Raw genomic sequence first — 15,574 nt, 5'->3', positions numbered from 1 at the left:
TACTCACTTAACATACCTTTTTTATTAAAATAAAATATGTTAAAAACAATAAAATTATGACCCTAACAAAAAAAAATCCACAACTGTGGATTGAAGGGCAAATAATGGGTTGTAATCCAATTTGTGTACCCACAAATAATGCTGGTAATGCTGAAAATTCTTATTTTTTCTGCATCCTTTGCTGATCTTTAGAAGCAAGATGGAATTAAACATAATTATCTAGACTTTGGACAAAAGTGTGTGGACATTAATACAGAGCTGAAGTGAAAAAACACTACTGGCCTGCACAGAGCCCCAACCTCAACACCACAACCTTTGGGATGAATATGGCAGGTCTCATCAGTGCACGACTACACTAATGCTGTTCTGGCTGAAAGAAAGCAAATCCCATAGGGAGGGAGCTGATGTGCAGTTCCTTTTAAAGGTCCTGGGAAAGGATAGTGCCCAGGAAGCGGAAAGACTCCACAGTGTTGACTAGGGAGTCGGACAGGGTGATGGGGATGAGTGGGGCTATATTCTTCTGAAGTACACAACCATCTCGACTGTCTTAAGAGCATTGAGCTCTAAGTTGTTCTGGCTACACCAGGTCATCAGGTTGTCAGCTTCCCACCTGTAATCAGACTCGTCCCCACCAGAGATGAGCCCAATGAGGGTGGTGTCGTACGCAAACTTCAGGAGTTTGACGGACGACTGGAGGTGCAGCTGTTGGTGTACAGTAGGGATGGGCATTCGACTAAATTGTCTTAGTCGATCGTCGATTTTTGATTAATCATTAACATTTTTATATTAAAATTTACTATTTATAGGCTATATTAAAATGCAGTGAAAATAGAAAAAACAGCGTGTTTACGCATTGAGACCTGTAGCTATTAGAAAAACAACTATTTCTGTAACTCCTAGAAGCGGAGCCGACAGCTAGAAGCCTGTGCTCAAACACAACTGACCCTCGTTTTTTTCCGGCTAATTAACAAAGCTTCATAAAAACCTTCACCCTCAACAATACTTAAGGGTAGCATATCCATGTCGAAGGACTTGCAGATCCGTTGGGTAATTTTCTCTGCTCGTTGTGCATCGCAGATCCTCCGTGCTAGCACCGAGAGCAGGATGCACCGTCGGATGTACGTTCTTCAACTGGTATATCATTTGAGTCGTGGAGGAGTTGTAATTATACTCAGCTTTGCAGTGTTGGCGGTGAACAAAGTAATTTTTTAGTCAATATGGTCTCACGCTACACTTCGCCGTGACATCTTCATGTTTACTTTTGAAATACATGGAAACTCGCCGGTAACTGAGTAGGCCTGTGGCGTTTTTTTCCAAACATTGGCTTCATTTGGTAAAATGTTTAATTGCTGCCACATAGCGAAATCCATTGCATTCCTTCATGACTCACACTACGCAACAGAACACGCATTAGTTTTATCGATGAACAAATAATGTCATCGACTAAATTCTTAATGATCGATAATCAATCGTCGATTAATTATGCCCATCCCTAGTGTACAGGGAGAAGAACAGAAGGGAGAGGACGCAGCCCTGAGGAGATCCGGTGCCGATGGACCGGGAGTCAAAGACTTGTGTTCCCAGCTTAACGCACTGCTTCCTGTCAGACAGGAAGTCTGTGATCCACCTGCAGGTGGAGTCGGTCACTTTCAGCTGGGAGAGCTTGTCCTGAAGCAGGGTGGGGATGATGATGTTGAAGGCAGAGCTGAAGTCCACAAACAGGATCCTGGCGTAGGATGCTGGGGAGTCCAGGTACTGGAGGGTGAAGTGGAGGGCCATGTTGACTGCGTTGTCTGCGTTGGCTCTATAGGCAAACTTCAGGGGGTCCAGTAGAGGGTCTGTGATGGATTTGAGGTGTGCCAGCACCAGGCACTCGAAAGACTTCAATGAAGGAAACCAGTACTATAGTTTTATAAATCTGCAATGATTCTGTGTTCTAGAAGCGACCAGGGCAAGTGCTGCTCCCTCCAAGACAATGACACAGTCAGCCAAAAAGAGCCACAGAACCTGGACTTCCAGTTCCTTCTCTCCTGCCACAGGATTATTTGACAATAATCAAATTGTTATTCAAAACATGTATTTGAATAATTGTTTACCTCAAATACTGTTAATGGAATGTTTCAGTAAAGCTGAACTACTAAGTAAAGCAGGCGATCAGGACGAATACTGACCGTCATCCTCTTATAGTTTATTAACAGATTTTATTAAAATAAAGAAGGTATGTTAAGTAAGTGTGTTGTATGTTTAACATAAAATCAACTGTCTGTTGAGTCAAATAGTGTTTCAATTATGCAGTTACCTTTGTATATAAAATAAAACTAATATCAGATATCAACTAATAAAATGGTAATCCTTCTGCAACAGTGTCGCCGTGTCTTCCTGTATCGGCCCTACTGCTGTATGTTTCATTCAATCAACACATTGAATCCTACTAAGAAAGCTGAGTAAACGCACTCGATGATAGGCTACATCTGCTACTGATATTACTATCCCAACTATAATTTCAGCTGTCAAAACTATAATATTCTTGTTACGACTAACTAGCCTACTTCTTCTTCTGTTTAACAGTTCAGCTTTTAGCTTCTTCCGCATTGTAGGCTATTTAAGCTCTTAGCTTTGTTAATGCAGTTCAGCTTCCACACTGCCTCTTGAAATTCAACTATTTCTTCGATTGCTTCACAACGTTCAAACGTATTCTCGCGCATTGTATTTAAGCACTTAGCTTTGTGAGATGATGCAGTCCAGCTTCCACACTCCCTCTTTTGTGTGAATCATACATTTAAAAAATTAATTTCAGCTTGCGGGTATTTTCTCATTTCTATGTTTTCAGCCATTTAAAAAATGTATTTCAGATTTCAGCATTCCAACGCATTTTCAGCAGGAAATGCATGTTCTAGTTCCAACTTGTTAGTTCTTCCGTAGGTTTTTTGGCTTTTAACTAGTCCTGCATACTTTCACCGATTCCTACAATTTTTGTATCAAAACGTTCAGCTCCTTCAGGAGAGGATGGCTATGACTTCTGGTATTTCTCACTTTTATACTTTTTAAAGAATTAAGGTTTTTGTGCAAATTATTCTCCCATTGAAAGTAATGGTAAATCATTTCAAATCATAAAAAAGCTTCCTCCTCTTTCAAACTTAACTACTTCAGCATACTTTCAGCTAGAGACACCATTCAGCCATTAAAATGTTCACTAGACATTCAGCTATTCCCAAATGATTCAGCTCTTTCAAATATATTCAGCCAATTTTGAATTGTGACAGTTTGAAATACATGAAAGATTTAGCTCCTTCTTGATTTTTATGATTGAGCAGCCAGCAGAGTGGCACACTGATGTGATATTCAACTAAATTGTCAAACAAATTCCTCTGACGTTCATATGGTTTAACTTACAGAAACAAGTTTTACCTTAAAATGTAGGAAAACTTGTCCTCTTTCAGCCAATTTAACTACTAAAGAGCTCACATTTATAGATTTTCAGTTTTGAGCCTTGAAGCCTTGAAGTTTTGAGCCTTCAAATTCTCTCACTACAATGGAGAGGTGGGTAAAATTCGTCAGAGAATTTCGAAAGTAGACGTGTTTTTAAACTGCCGGTAGAGTCGTATTTCTGACCGCACAGACACATATAGGATATCAATGGTTTCGGCAGTGTCTTGGGTTTCGGAAAATATCTTTATTTTTGGGATTGGATGTACAGTTTTGCGTCTGGGTTAACTTGTTTGAGGTGTGGATTCTAGCTACATTTCTCATAATCGAGCTAGCGCGATGGCTCTCCATTTTTTTCCACAATCGACCAAACAAGATATTTACATTGACATTACATTACATTACATACATCTTCCATTGCATCCTCTCTAACATCACGCCTTCGGTTATTATTCAAGCCTAGGGTGTTAATACATACCACTTTGACACACTTGCAAGAAATGATCCGCTGCTTAGATGCATCATGATCTTGTTATTTACGTATAAAAAAAACTCACCAGGGACAACGACGGCAACCCTGCACTATGAATTATTATTTTGATGTCATCTTAAAGTGTCTGAACAGGACTGGGTGTGCAGGCTCGCATGATTAGTTTCTCCTCCGTCTTGAACCTGAAACCTAGATTCTAGGTTAGAAATGTTGCCAGTCTGTTGCCAATGACCAACGGTTGCTACCTTTTTCCAGCAAGTTCAAGTCATTCCAGTGTTGTCCTTTTACCTTCAAATTCGTTAAACCCAGACTTCAGCAACTGGAGCTGAGTGCACCAGCTGGGCGTACGCCTGGACGTACGCTACGTCCGACGTAGAATTGAAAGTTACGACTAATTTAAAGTTACGACTAGTGCACCAGTTAGCCCTTTATGTGCTGCACCTGGGTGTATATTTTACGCCTATTGGGGAGCAGGCGTAAGTTGGAGAATCGGACCAATATCCCATCCATAGTAGCCTAATTAGGGCTGACATTAGTTTGATCGCACATGCAGCGCGTCTTGTTTAATAGGCAACATGGAAAGGGCATTAAGGCGAGAAAGTTGTCCGTGGTATAAGAAATCCACTGTTAATTTTGTTGTTGATCGATTTCCAGCTGATTGTTTCTGTTTGTTTATATATTATATTGTAAATAATTTTTATGCATTGTTCCTCTTCTTTCTGATTTTTTTCACTTTTTGTTTTGCATTTTTCTTCTATTTTCTGTAGTTTTAAGCCTTCGTCCAACTCCAGCCCCTATTTAAAATACCTTTCGGACGCTTTGAAGCTTCAGCTTATAACTTTCTACAAAATGTTCAGCTTTTTTAGCATGGTCAGCTATCCCCATTCAGGTTTTCAGCATTCTCACTGCTGTTTCGCAGGAACAGCCTTTTCTAGTTAATTTTAATAATTAAAGTCAACATAGGCTATAGGTAACCTACATTTTGCAGTCAAGGGGTGTCATTTATTGACATTGTTCTTCATATGGAAATAACGAAGAATTATGTTTTCTTTCTTATTTTAAAGACAAAATGAAATATGTATGTGGTTATAATAACAAAGGGTTTGAGTATTTTCATTTTGCAATACACTTTTAAATTGCAGTTCCCTGTCAGTCAGCACAGCCAGGTTACATTAGTTTTCTTTGTTTACAAGCATTTCTCTCAATAAAATAAGAATCAACACATACCATAAATATTTTCAATAAAAAAATCATTGTTTTACATTATAGCCCTAGGCCTTAACTTTTTAAACAAAACAGTTCCTAAGATATTAGACAAATCTTTCTGAATCCTGTGTGTTTTGTTAAATATGCTCTACATATTTAAAAAATATTGATTATTTCATTCTGTATGTATTGGTTTGCCATTCAACATCATTACAAATTATACATTTGACTTTTGGATTAACACTTTGTGGTTAAGGTTAATGTAGGGCTTACTCCAACAAAAATATGTACAACCAAAAGGTATGCAAGCCTTCACCAAACAAATCTTAACTGTCCTGTTTCTACAGTTTGTTCCATGTAATTTGGAGGCTGCAGGAAGTGCCAAAGATATGAGCCTTGAGTGTCACAATGCTTTTACACAATGGTTCTGAACTCCATTTATCAACCAACAATAACCATGGACATATTTGCATACCAAACGACTGCGGGGATAAAGAAACGCAAAGCTTAAGTTTTATGGATGCATTGTGCGAATAACAAGACTAGTTAAGCATAACTTCCAGTAAAGATTTAGCATAGAAAGTGGAAGCATGCCTACGTAATTATACAGTAACATTCGAAATGTATCTATGGTTTGTCTGAAAAGATACCATTTATATGTGGTCTGTAACTGAATTCTTAAATTATTTGCACAAATAAATGTGGACAAGCCACTAGTTGGTTCTGGTATCGTCTATAAACCAACATACTGTACACTTTATAATACTAAGGAGATCACAAATGGGTTTTAATGAAGCCAAACCATTGAAGAGGAAAGTTTTTTTATTTACTATTGCTCCACTTATTTCACAAATACGTGAATAATTAACAATGCAATAGATTTAGTTAGAAAAACAACTGTAATCGAATACAATTATATAATGTATATATTTTTTTAATAATAGGCCACAAAAAGGCACAAAGTCACAATAATATAATATCTCAAATTGTAGCATTCCATGATATACAACTCCAAATACCTCATGCAAATACCTTTCTGATAAAACCACAAGATGTTACACATTAAAAAAGAAAAGAAAAAAGGTCAGTCTGAAATAACAGCCTGGAAACCCAAACACTGATAGAAAATTACATATTGCTTTTAGCAGGAACAACAAAGTTCACTCTTGTGATGTTGGCGCAGTTTCTTGTACAGGCAATCCAATTGTGTCAATATGTTGTCCAGTGACGTTTGAAGACTTACTTAAGGCATCATGAACCTATTAAGAACATTTAGAAGAGAGGGATATTAGTGAGAATTATCTAGCAACCCCAACAATCTCCACCAAATGTAAAGGTTTGTCATTCACAAGGATGTCAATACAATAATAAAAACAATACAAAATGTAATGCTTGAACATAAAAGTTTTTCAGGAAAGCTAGTTTTATAATAGTGTTGAGAAAACATGCACATTGACCAGGGGCCTATTCCATAAAGGCCGCTCAAAAAAGTCCTAAACCAGACTTGAATAAGTTTAATTAGTCAAGCGGGGCTTAAGCGGTTCCATAAAGGCCAAATTCAGCTCACGCAGTCCTACTAATTCAAGTCAGATTTACGTAGTCAAGCTAATTAGAACGTCCCCTTTAAATCGTGTACAATGACAGCTTCTTCATCCACCGCTTCAATCAAAGTAAAATGACACGCCATGATTGACGTCATGAAAGATAAGACCTTCGTTGATTAATTACCCTCTAAACCAGGCCCCCAAGGAGGTTCGATCAGGCCCGCAGGATCATTTGAAAGTGGAAAAAATGCATAAAAGACATGGAATTAATATTTTTAATTCGCTGCAATTCATGGATTATCCGCTAAGGGGCGCACTCTTTCCATCAGAGTAGAAGACAAGCCGCATCACTGAGACAGACTGAAAACAGCAGACGGTATCAATGCGCCATCTGCTGCTTGTGACGTTGTTAATACCTTGGTCTCTACTAGGGATGGGCGAACGATGCCTTGTGAAGCTTTGGTGGTTTCTTCCGGATTGTGCCGGCCCAAAGAGCCGAACTATCGGCGCTTTGAAAATGAACAGCGTCATCTAGCAGCCGTTTAAACTGGCTGAATGAGGCGTAGTGGTTGTCTCCGACGGTAGACTACCCTACGTTATTCAATATTTAATTAAGGCTACATGTGTTCATTTTGATCTGATATTAGTGCTCACACATTAAAATGTTGTGATACATCCGTAGGCCTTTAGAATTATGTCATTTTCTCACAGTAAAAATTAAAGAATATCGTACGAGATTCACTGGACTGGGGCGCGAACTTGGGATCCCAGATTCGCATTAACAGTATGTAGTCGTACAACGCTTTAACCAACTACACCACCGAAGAGATCATTACTTGTTAAAGCGGTTGGACGGACTTTATACGATATGGTCTTTTTATCAATTAAACTAGATAACACAGAAGAAAGACATGATATTTTGGTTATTTATAGCAGAGTATGGTATAATTTTTATGGTCCGGCCCACTTGACATCTCCCTAGGCCGTATGTGGCCCACGATGCGAAATGAGTTTGACACCCCTGCTCTAAACTAATCTATATTGACTTTTTTGACATTGTTTAAAATAAATAGCCTACTATTAATTAAAACATTATCCAGTTAGCCTAGTGCTAACTTTTTAACATGGATTTGGTGTCGGGGAAATGGAGGGCGGATTTAGGTTTGTTTTGCAATTGTAGGCTAGGCTACTGTTAACAATTATATTGCTATGATAATTATACTCTGATAATTTAGATTGAGATGTAGGCCTATGCCTGATGCCTAAACATTTTAAATCACAAACTAACATCCATACATTTAACGGCTATGGTGCGTAGCCTATCAAAGCATTTTTCATCATTGTTTAATGCATTAGGCTAAATGTTGTAGCCTATGTAGGCTATTTACGTTGATTTTCTATCAATGTTGAACTGATGAGAATAAGAAAATGAGAATATAAGTGGTAAATCATCGTCTTCCCGTTGGGTCAGTGTTACAGGGACGTCTGGTTAAGCACCAAGTCACGCTAAGCCTGATAGTTAGTCTGACCCTGACCAGACTAGTTTCGTAGCCCAAGTTGCCATAGTAACCGAGTTCGAACTACGTTGAGCTAGCTTAATGGAACCGAATGAACAAGAAATGAGTCCGACTAACTGACATAAGTCTGGCTTATTCGGTAAACTCGCTTTATGGAACAGGCCTCAGGAAAACAAAAGCACAAAGGGATTAAAAATATATGATGTATATGGAGAGAAGTAACAAGAAAGCAAACAAGTTCTTATTTACCAATTTCTGAAGCATCTGAATAACCATTCCATTTATGCATGTACAATGCTGTAGCATTTAAACAAGCAAAGAGGGGACCATATATGTACATTACTAAGACTATAATAATAAACATAGTAGCCTATTTTGTTCAGTTTAGGTTGAAAAAGAACACGTTAATTAATGTTTACCTGTGCATCATTCCCTCGTGCTGTTAATGAGGGTTGTCCTTCATTCGTCGTCCTAGCTTGGTTGTCTGAGAGATGAGAATCAGCTGAAATACCGTCCTTGTTGGCTTTTACTTTAGTCCGAGAGTCATTCGCCCTAGCCTGAGAGGTTTTGACCTGCAAGTCCCTCACTATGCTGCTCGCTGTAGCTCCTTCTATCTCTTTCTGGACTTCCTGCCCAGTCGTAGGGTCACTCTCCACTGAGTTGGAGAACCCCTCGGTAAGTTCCGCCTCACTGACACTCTCCAGTGTCTGTGAGTCAACATCATCACTGAACAGCTGGTCAGCATTCCGACCGAGGTTTTCTGCGTAGACAGTCTCGATTCGGACCCTATTTGGCCTCCTTTGCCGAAGATTGTTTCTCTGTACTGGGGCCGGATGAGGAGCAGGTTGAGGTGCATCCCCCTCGGCTAGACGGTCCCTCAGTTGAGCAGGCTGGAGTTGGGGCTCGTGTAGTTGCTGGCCCAATACAGGAGGAGGGGGGTCCCTGCGGTGGCCTGTCAGTGGCCTGAGGATACCGTGCTGGAAAGCTGCTTGGACACTGCCATACAGGAAGACCTTGAGAAAAATATATCACTCACTGATGGAATTTCAATGCAGAAACATTAACAAGTGATTTGTAACTGTACAAACTGTGGATACTGTAGAGTGCATTGTAGTCTACGCCCAAGTATGTTTGAAATCAGTTTTTGCATTTCCATACCAAGATGGACAACACAATGGTGAGAAGAACTGGAATCTGCAGAGTGACTGGCAGGTCCTTGAGAAGAGCTCTGAGAAAGTCACTAATACCCTGGCCAATGTGCTTCAATGGCTCCGTGATGAACGTGGTGATGGTGACAGAGATGGCCTGCATAGAAAAAATTAAATTATTAAGTGGATACTGTCATATCCTATGTGTAGGATCTGACAGTCAAATCTACCTACTCTACTGTCATTATAATAATGAAATACCCTGGGTGAGGCCAATCCTATGACTTAATTACCTTGGTTGGAGGTACAATTAAGATTGGATTAACATAGACGACTTCGTAGTACTTCTTACAGGGATCATCCTGAAGTGTCCAGGTGCTTCTGTACCACTCTGCAGAAAAGACAGAAAAGACATTTCTCTAAACATACAGTGCTAATCATTTATGTGGTAACTCTTTATTCTTTGGAAGCCGCATTGATGGTTTAAACGCATACAGTATGCACTGACAAACACGCATGTAGCATAAAAAAAACCATCAACTAATTAGGGGCATTACAAAATAAAGATTTCCCAAAACGGTATGCAATCCCATCACTGTCTCACCCTTTAAGTTATCGCTCCAGTCAATTTTTCTCAAGCCAGAGCACTTTTCATTGAAACCCTCCATCTTAACAAAGTTGTTTTGGTGCTCTGCAAAAGCAATCTGACAGGTAGGGAGAGTAACAACACGAAAAAAACACATTTACATGTATTCATTTAGCAGACGCTTTTATCCAAAGCAACTTCCAAGAGAGAGCTTTACAAAAGTGCATAGGTCACTGATCATAACAACAAGATAGCCCCAAACATTGCGGAATGCCAGAAAATGAAGCATACATTGTGAAAAAACTAATAAGTGCCAAAGGGAAGAACCATTATAGCATGTAGTTAAACAAGTTACAATTAAACAACATGAACAACAATGGATGTATTCAATTACTCCAATTCTTGCTGACACTTAATACGTTATACATAGTGATAAATACTGTATATCAGGGGTGCACAATTAGCAGACCGAGCGAAGGTTCCATCTGGAACTAGATACAATTTCTCATAAATAATTGTTAAATCCTGATGAAGCACCCACTATTTTCAATATCAATATATTATGTGTTGATAATTTTGCGCTGGCTCAGCGCAGCTGGGAAAGTCCCAGACAGCGCTCCATTCTACCTTTGGGGGGTGAAAATGTTGGTCAATAGACCTCTTTGAATTGTAATTGTGAACCCCTGCTGAATATAATTGCCTTGCAAAAGTGGAATGTGTCTCACCTTGTACAGATACAACCAATTCCAGACAATACTGATGAAGAAGCATATAGCAAACAGTCTCCTAAACTGGACTAACCAAGATATGACAGACCATACCTCACTACAGATAATGGCCACTATAATCAGCACACAGACAAGCATCTGAAAGAGAAAAAATGAAAAGACATTGATATTGTCAGTAGCTTAACATTGATTGGTCTATCCCAAAACAGTTTAAACAACACCTTCGCACACAGACAGATAAAACAAACTTCACCTGTATGACTGTGAACACCTCCACACCAAATGTGTCTTCAAAGTGCCACCTCCAGGCCTCATAGTCATGAGGTTTGAGATCCACTAGGATCTGACTGAGGGCATCATCCAGTGCGCCCGTTCTCCAGCTTTCAATGCCATCTAGAAGCGTCTTGATCTCTGACATGGCTTGATGAGATAGTTTCACCTTAGCATCATAGTAGACTTCACTGGTAGAGTCACTGGGCTATTGAAGTAAACACAAAGGGGAAAAGGAGATTAGACAAGGGTAAAATGTATGGCTTATTTTTTACAGTTTTTCACAATTGTTGACACACAAAAAGCAAAGCTTTGGCACAATTTTTTCCAACCTTAACATCATTTACCAATTGCTCGACCCAATTTATCACTATTTTATACTCCCTTATCTGCATTAGACTATGACTTTCCTTGTTTACACACTGAAGTCAATTACACATCACCTTGTTGTCAAAACAGTACACACAATGTTCAGTTGTTGCACACACTTCTCAAGTAAAGTCTCATAGCATCAACCTACAACACACAACTATTCAAATCTCTAAACACTCAGGTCTGGTGAGCAATTTGCGATCAGGACTGCAGCATAAAAAGGGCCTTGAACCTCTGTTTTGTTTAGTGAACAAAGGAGAACTTAGAACATATCAACAACCAGAGAAGAAGAGGGGTTAGAGTGGAAGGAGGACAAGGAAGAGGACAAGGAAGAGGACAAGGAGGAGCACGAGGAGGAGCAAGAGGATAAGAAGGAGGTGGAGGAGAAAGAAGAAGGAGAACGGTGATCTCTAATGAGTTTCGGGCCACCGTGGTTGACCATGTGCTCAAACCTGGCCAGAGGGTCCAACCAAATCTTAGCCGCTTCACAGTTGCTGCCATCATTAGAAACTTTAGAATGGAGAACAGGTATGAATTATATTTGCCTTGTGTACTGAAATATTGCATATCAATAGAATACAGTGTGCTCACTGTATTTGTATTTTGCAGGACTGAAAGAGAACCACGACGTGGAGGAAGAACATGCACTTTCACAGCCGAACAGGAGACTGACATTGTGAAAATGGTTCGTGAAAACAACACTATCACACTACGACAGATACAAACCAGGATCCTGGCTGACCATGCCACATTCAGAAACATCCAGACCGTCAGCCTCTCTACACTGTACCGTGTTCTCCGCAGGAATGCCATGCGGATGAAACAAGTGTACATGGTCCTATTTGACCGGAACACAGACCACATCAAGGAGTTACGGCAAGAGTTTGTAAGTTCCATACATTCAGCACTGACACATGCATGTATTTCACCTGTAATGTGTCTCACTGTACCCCACTGTGTTGACCCATCTGTGTCCATACTATACAGTAACTTGCAATATCATGCTGTCTGTTCCAGCAGATCCAGGATTATGACACAGCTAATGAGCTATATGAATACATATTCATTGATAAGGTTGGATTCAACCTGGTGAAGAGGAGGCGCCGGGGCAGAAATGTCATTGGCCAGCGCACCATCGGCGCATCCCTGCCGAGAGTGGTGGGAACATCACTTTGTGTGCTGCAATGGGTTGAGCAGGCCCGTTGACAGTACTGTACTGTTCAAAAAATAAAACTTTTTTTGCTGCATATGTGTGCTGTTTTATGTTTGACTATGAACAAATTTGGCCTACACTGAGACATTTTACAAAAGTTGAAATGGCTCATTCTCCAGAGTCATTGACATTCATATGGTGTGTTCCATTTCGAGAATTGTGTTTTCAATTTTGCACTACTATATGCTATAAATGCTTGGTAGTGTGCAGCAAATGCTTATTGTATGTACTGTTATGAGTGGTATGTGTGTGTCATTTGAAAATATGGCTGTGTGTACCAAATGAAACCACGAGTTCCATTTTGTAAACAGGTGAGAAATTTGATGGCAAAGAGTCATCTTAAAAAAAGGGAGTGTCAGGTTTAGCATTTTGTGTGTGAGGTTTTCAGTTGTGTGCTCAGTTTTGAGAAATACGTTATTGTTTTAAGAAACGTGTGTTAACAATTGTGAAAAACTGTAATGATCAGTAGAACTTTTCAGAACTTACAAGGCCTACTCTTTGAATTTCCTTCAGGAGCTTGGTGATGAACCGCTTGAATACAGGATGACATGAGGGCTGCTGCGAGATCGCTGCAATCTGTCAGGATGCCGGACACAGGAGGATCACAAAACATGACGTGTTGATGACACATGCTGTATTTCTATTCGTCGCTACGTTTAACCCCGTACTGAAACCAAACCATGACCCAAAACCAAGGCATTAACAGTGGGAATACTCAACTTCATCCAAGACGGATAATTGACAAACGTGTTCTACAATAGAGCCTCACTAACCTCTTTCTGTAGGCCCTGGACTTTGATGTTGCACTCTGCAATGCCAATTTGATTAGAATCTTGGATGTGATCTCTTCTTTTAGTCGGCACATATTCGTAATTTGTTGGCTGTAAATGATCGAGGACACATTAATGACGTGTTGTAAGATGGTGTAAGGTGACGTATCTATTATATAGGGTACAGCCACTAACTAGTACAATTTAGGTGGGACATACTGTACATTGTTGTCACTGTGCTAACTAAAAGTTTACCTCCGCAGTTTTTTTCATTGTCTTGGTACTTGCATCGTAATTCAACATATCGTACGGATCGATCCATTCCTCATCTTGCCCCTTTGCAACCAACAACAGGCTACACACTAAAACAATAACCATGTGCATTGCCTAATACTGTGAGGACCTCTTTACTTGCTAACAACACACTCACTATAGCAAGCTAGCTGGATATGTCTAGGCTACTGGTAATGTTCTACAACACTTGTCGATTACTTACATACTACTTCACAAAAATGATAATTAAATAAAATATATTTGATAAGTTGACCATAAAGCTTGGACATCAACATGAAAGTACACCTTTCAAATAGCCGTTACAGCAGCCAATTAAAGGAAGATTGTTTTGTTTTTGTTTCCGGGTGACTTTGTTGCGTACCTCCAGATTATAGGTGCGTTCGACTTCATGCAGCGCCCGCGTTGCCTGCAGCTGCCTGCAGCTGCCTGCAGACCGGTTGACTTGGAGCAGCCAATGGCATTCTCCGCTTCAAGGCAGCCGGCTGTCGGCGCCACCGATGCTGCATGAAGTTGAACACACCTAATGTCTAAACTTCCGGGTTGCAGTTCCACCATAGTTCCATATGAGGGCCAGCCTGACGTTGTCATATTTATAATTCTAGTCAGAATATGTGTCTGAAAACTCTCTGTTGGGCTGTGACTATGGGGCGTGTGTCAACCGAGCTCGTAAAACAAATGCCTCTTTGCTCAATTGGATAGACCTACAACCAATCAGAGCAACGTAATATCAGAGCCTGTTTGAGGAGAGCCTGCCCACTCCCTATTAAGCCCAATTGTACCGAATTTTGTTGCAGTTCCACCAGAGTTCCACCGGGAGTGATCGCGGTTGAGTGCAAAATGAATGGGAGTCTATGGGAGTACAATGGTACTTAGGAATGGTTTGCTGAACCCAACGCTAGTTTCCTCAAGGTTCACAATGACTCTTGCTTAGACTGTTGCTCTTGTTGGTTAGTGGTAGCTGATTTAAACTGTTGTATTCTTTTTTAGTTAATCCTATTTTTATTGCTTTCCTACAGGTACACCTGCAGTTAGAGATTAATGTTGTGTAATTTTTAACTTGTTTAACTACATGCTCTTATGGTTTCTTCCCTTTAGCACTATTTTTTGGTTGTTCACAATATGTACTTCTTGTTTTTGACTACCCGCAATGCTGTGGGGCTATCTTGTTGTTATTATCAGTGACCTATGCACTTTGTGAAGCTCTCTCTTGGAAGTCGCTTTGGATAAAAGCGTCGGCTAAATGAATAAATGTAAATGTAAATGTATGGAGCTAAACAGCTAAATATGTCTCTTTCGCCTGATTGTCGTTGATCAATCTCAGATTTGATTATAGTTTTTGCATGTTCAACATGGATTACAGGTCAAAAGTTGAATGAACGAGTACATATGTCCTTTCGATTTCTTACGGGGTAAATCGTTGTTGCCCATAACACACTAGCATTCTGCTAAAGAATGTTGATTGGTTAGTGAAGGACTGACTACGACCAGAGATCCCTCTTGATGGCATCCGAAGCAGAACCAGAATGTCAGAGCATTAGCAACATTAGCAACAACATTAGCAAGCCAAAACTCTTTCTAGCATTTGTATTGACAGGGAGAGCCTAACCTGTCAGCTGTGTTGTCGATGCCTCGAGAGTAAAGTGGAAGTAACCAGAGCTTGCCGTCAAGCAGTAGCTCTGGTCGTACGATGTGTATGACGTCAATGCCATTTTCAAAGGCTTTTTAGAACAGAAAGGCGACTTTAAAAAAAATCTAACACCCAGTGGTGTGTGTTTTTTTGCCTCCCCTTTCGATTTCAGAATTCAAATGACTAGACAAAAAATTATATCCTGAGAAAAGTGGATTTTGAGGGGTATAGCTCCATAGACCACCATTCATTCTGCACTCGACCGTTAGCGCCCTCATATGGAACTTGAGTGGAACTGCAACCAGTTCAGAACCCGGAAGTTTCCCCGAGAGTGGGAGTTCTCTCTTTATTAGACATTCTCTGGTAATATGTTGGCTGTTTAT

The 15,574-nt window shown here is 40.0% G+C and overlaps 1 protein-coding gene and 1 long non-coding RNA gene across 2 annotated transcripts; one reads left to right on the top strand and one right to left on the bottom strand.

Annotated features, from left to right (window-relative positions):
* Window positions 1-5,926: 5,926 nt before the first annotated feature.
* clcc1 (chloride channel CLIC-like 1) lies at window positions 5,927-13,945 on the bottom strand. The gene is made up of 10 exons (XM_047037192.1): window positions 13,526-13,945; window positions 13,274-13,381; window positions 12,987-13,076; window positions 10,899-11,123; window positions 10,643-10,783; window positions 9,936-10,035; window positions 9,625-9,722; window positions 9,342-9,488; window positions 8,603-9,196; window positions 5,927-6,381 (listed from the first exon to the last, which is right to left on the bottom strand). Exons 1-10 carry the CDS (start codon window positions 13,652-13,654, stop codon window positions 6,283-6,285), a joined length of 1,731 nt encoding a protein of 576 aa, XP_046893148.1. The 5' UTR covers window positions 13,655-13,945; the 3' UTR covers window positions 5,927-6,282.
* LOC124478765 lies at window positions 11,800-12,173 on the top strand. The gene is made up of 3 exons (XR_006957267.1): window positions 11,800-11,815; window positions 11,897-11,972; window positions 12,092-12,173. It is a non-coding gene; the product is annotated as an uncharacterized LOC124478765 (long non-coding RNA).
* Window positions 13,946-15,574: the final 1,629 nt, after the last annotated feature.

This window comes from Hypomesus transpacificus, chromosome 16 (genome assembly GCF_021917145.1).
Source record: "Hypomesus transpacificus isolate Combined female chromosome 16, fHypTra1, whole genome shotgun sequence".
NCBI lineage: Eukaryota > Metazoa > Chordata > Actinopteri > Osmeriformes > Osmeridae > Hypomesus > Hypomesus transpacificus.
This window is presented reverse-complemented; position numbering and strand designations above follow the sequence as displayed.

Coding starts and splice junctions, on each gene's coding strand:
- clcc1 (XM_047037192.1), bottom strand. CDS start 13,654: ATGCACATGGTTATTGTTTTAGTGTGTAGCCTGTTGTTGGTTGCAAAG. Junction 9,197..9,341: donor CCATTGTGTTGTCCATCTTG/GTATGGAAATGC, acceptor ATTTTTCTCAAG/GTCTTCCTGTATGGCAGTGT. Junction 6,382..8,602: donor CACGAGGGAATGATGCACAG/GTAAACATTAAT, acceptor TGTTCTTAATAG/GTTCATGATGCCTTAAGTAA.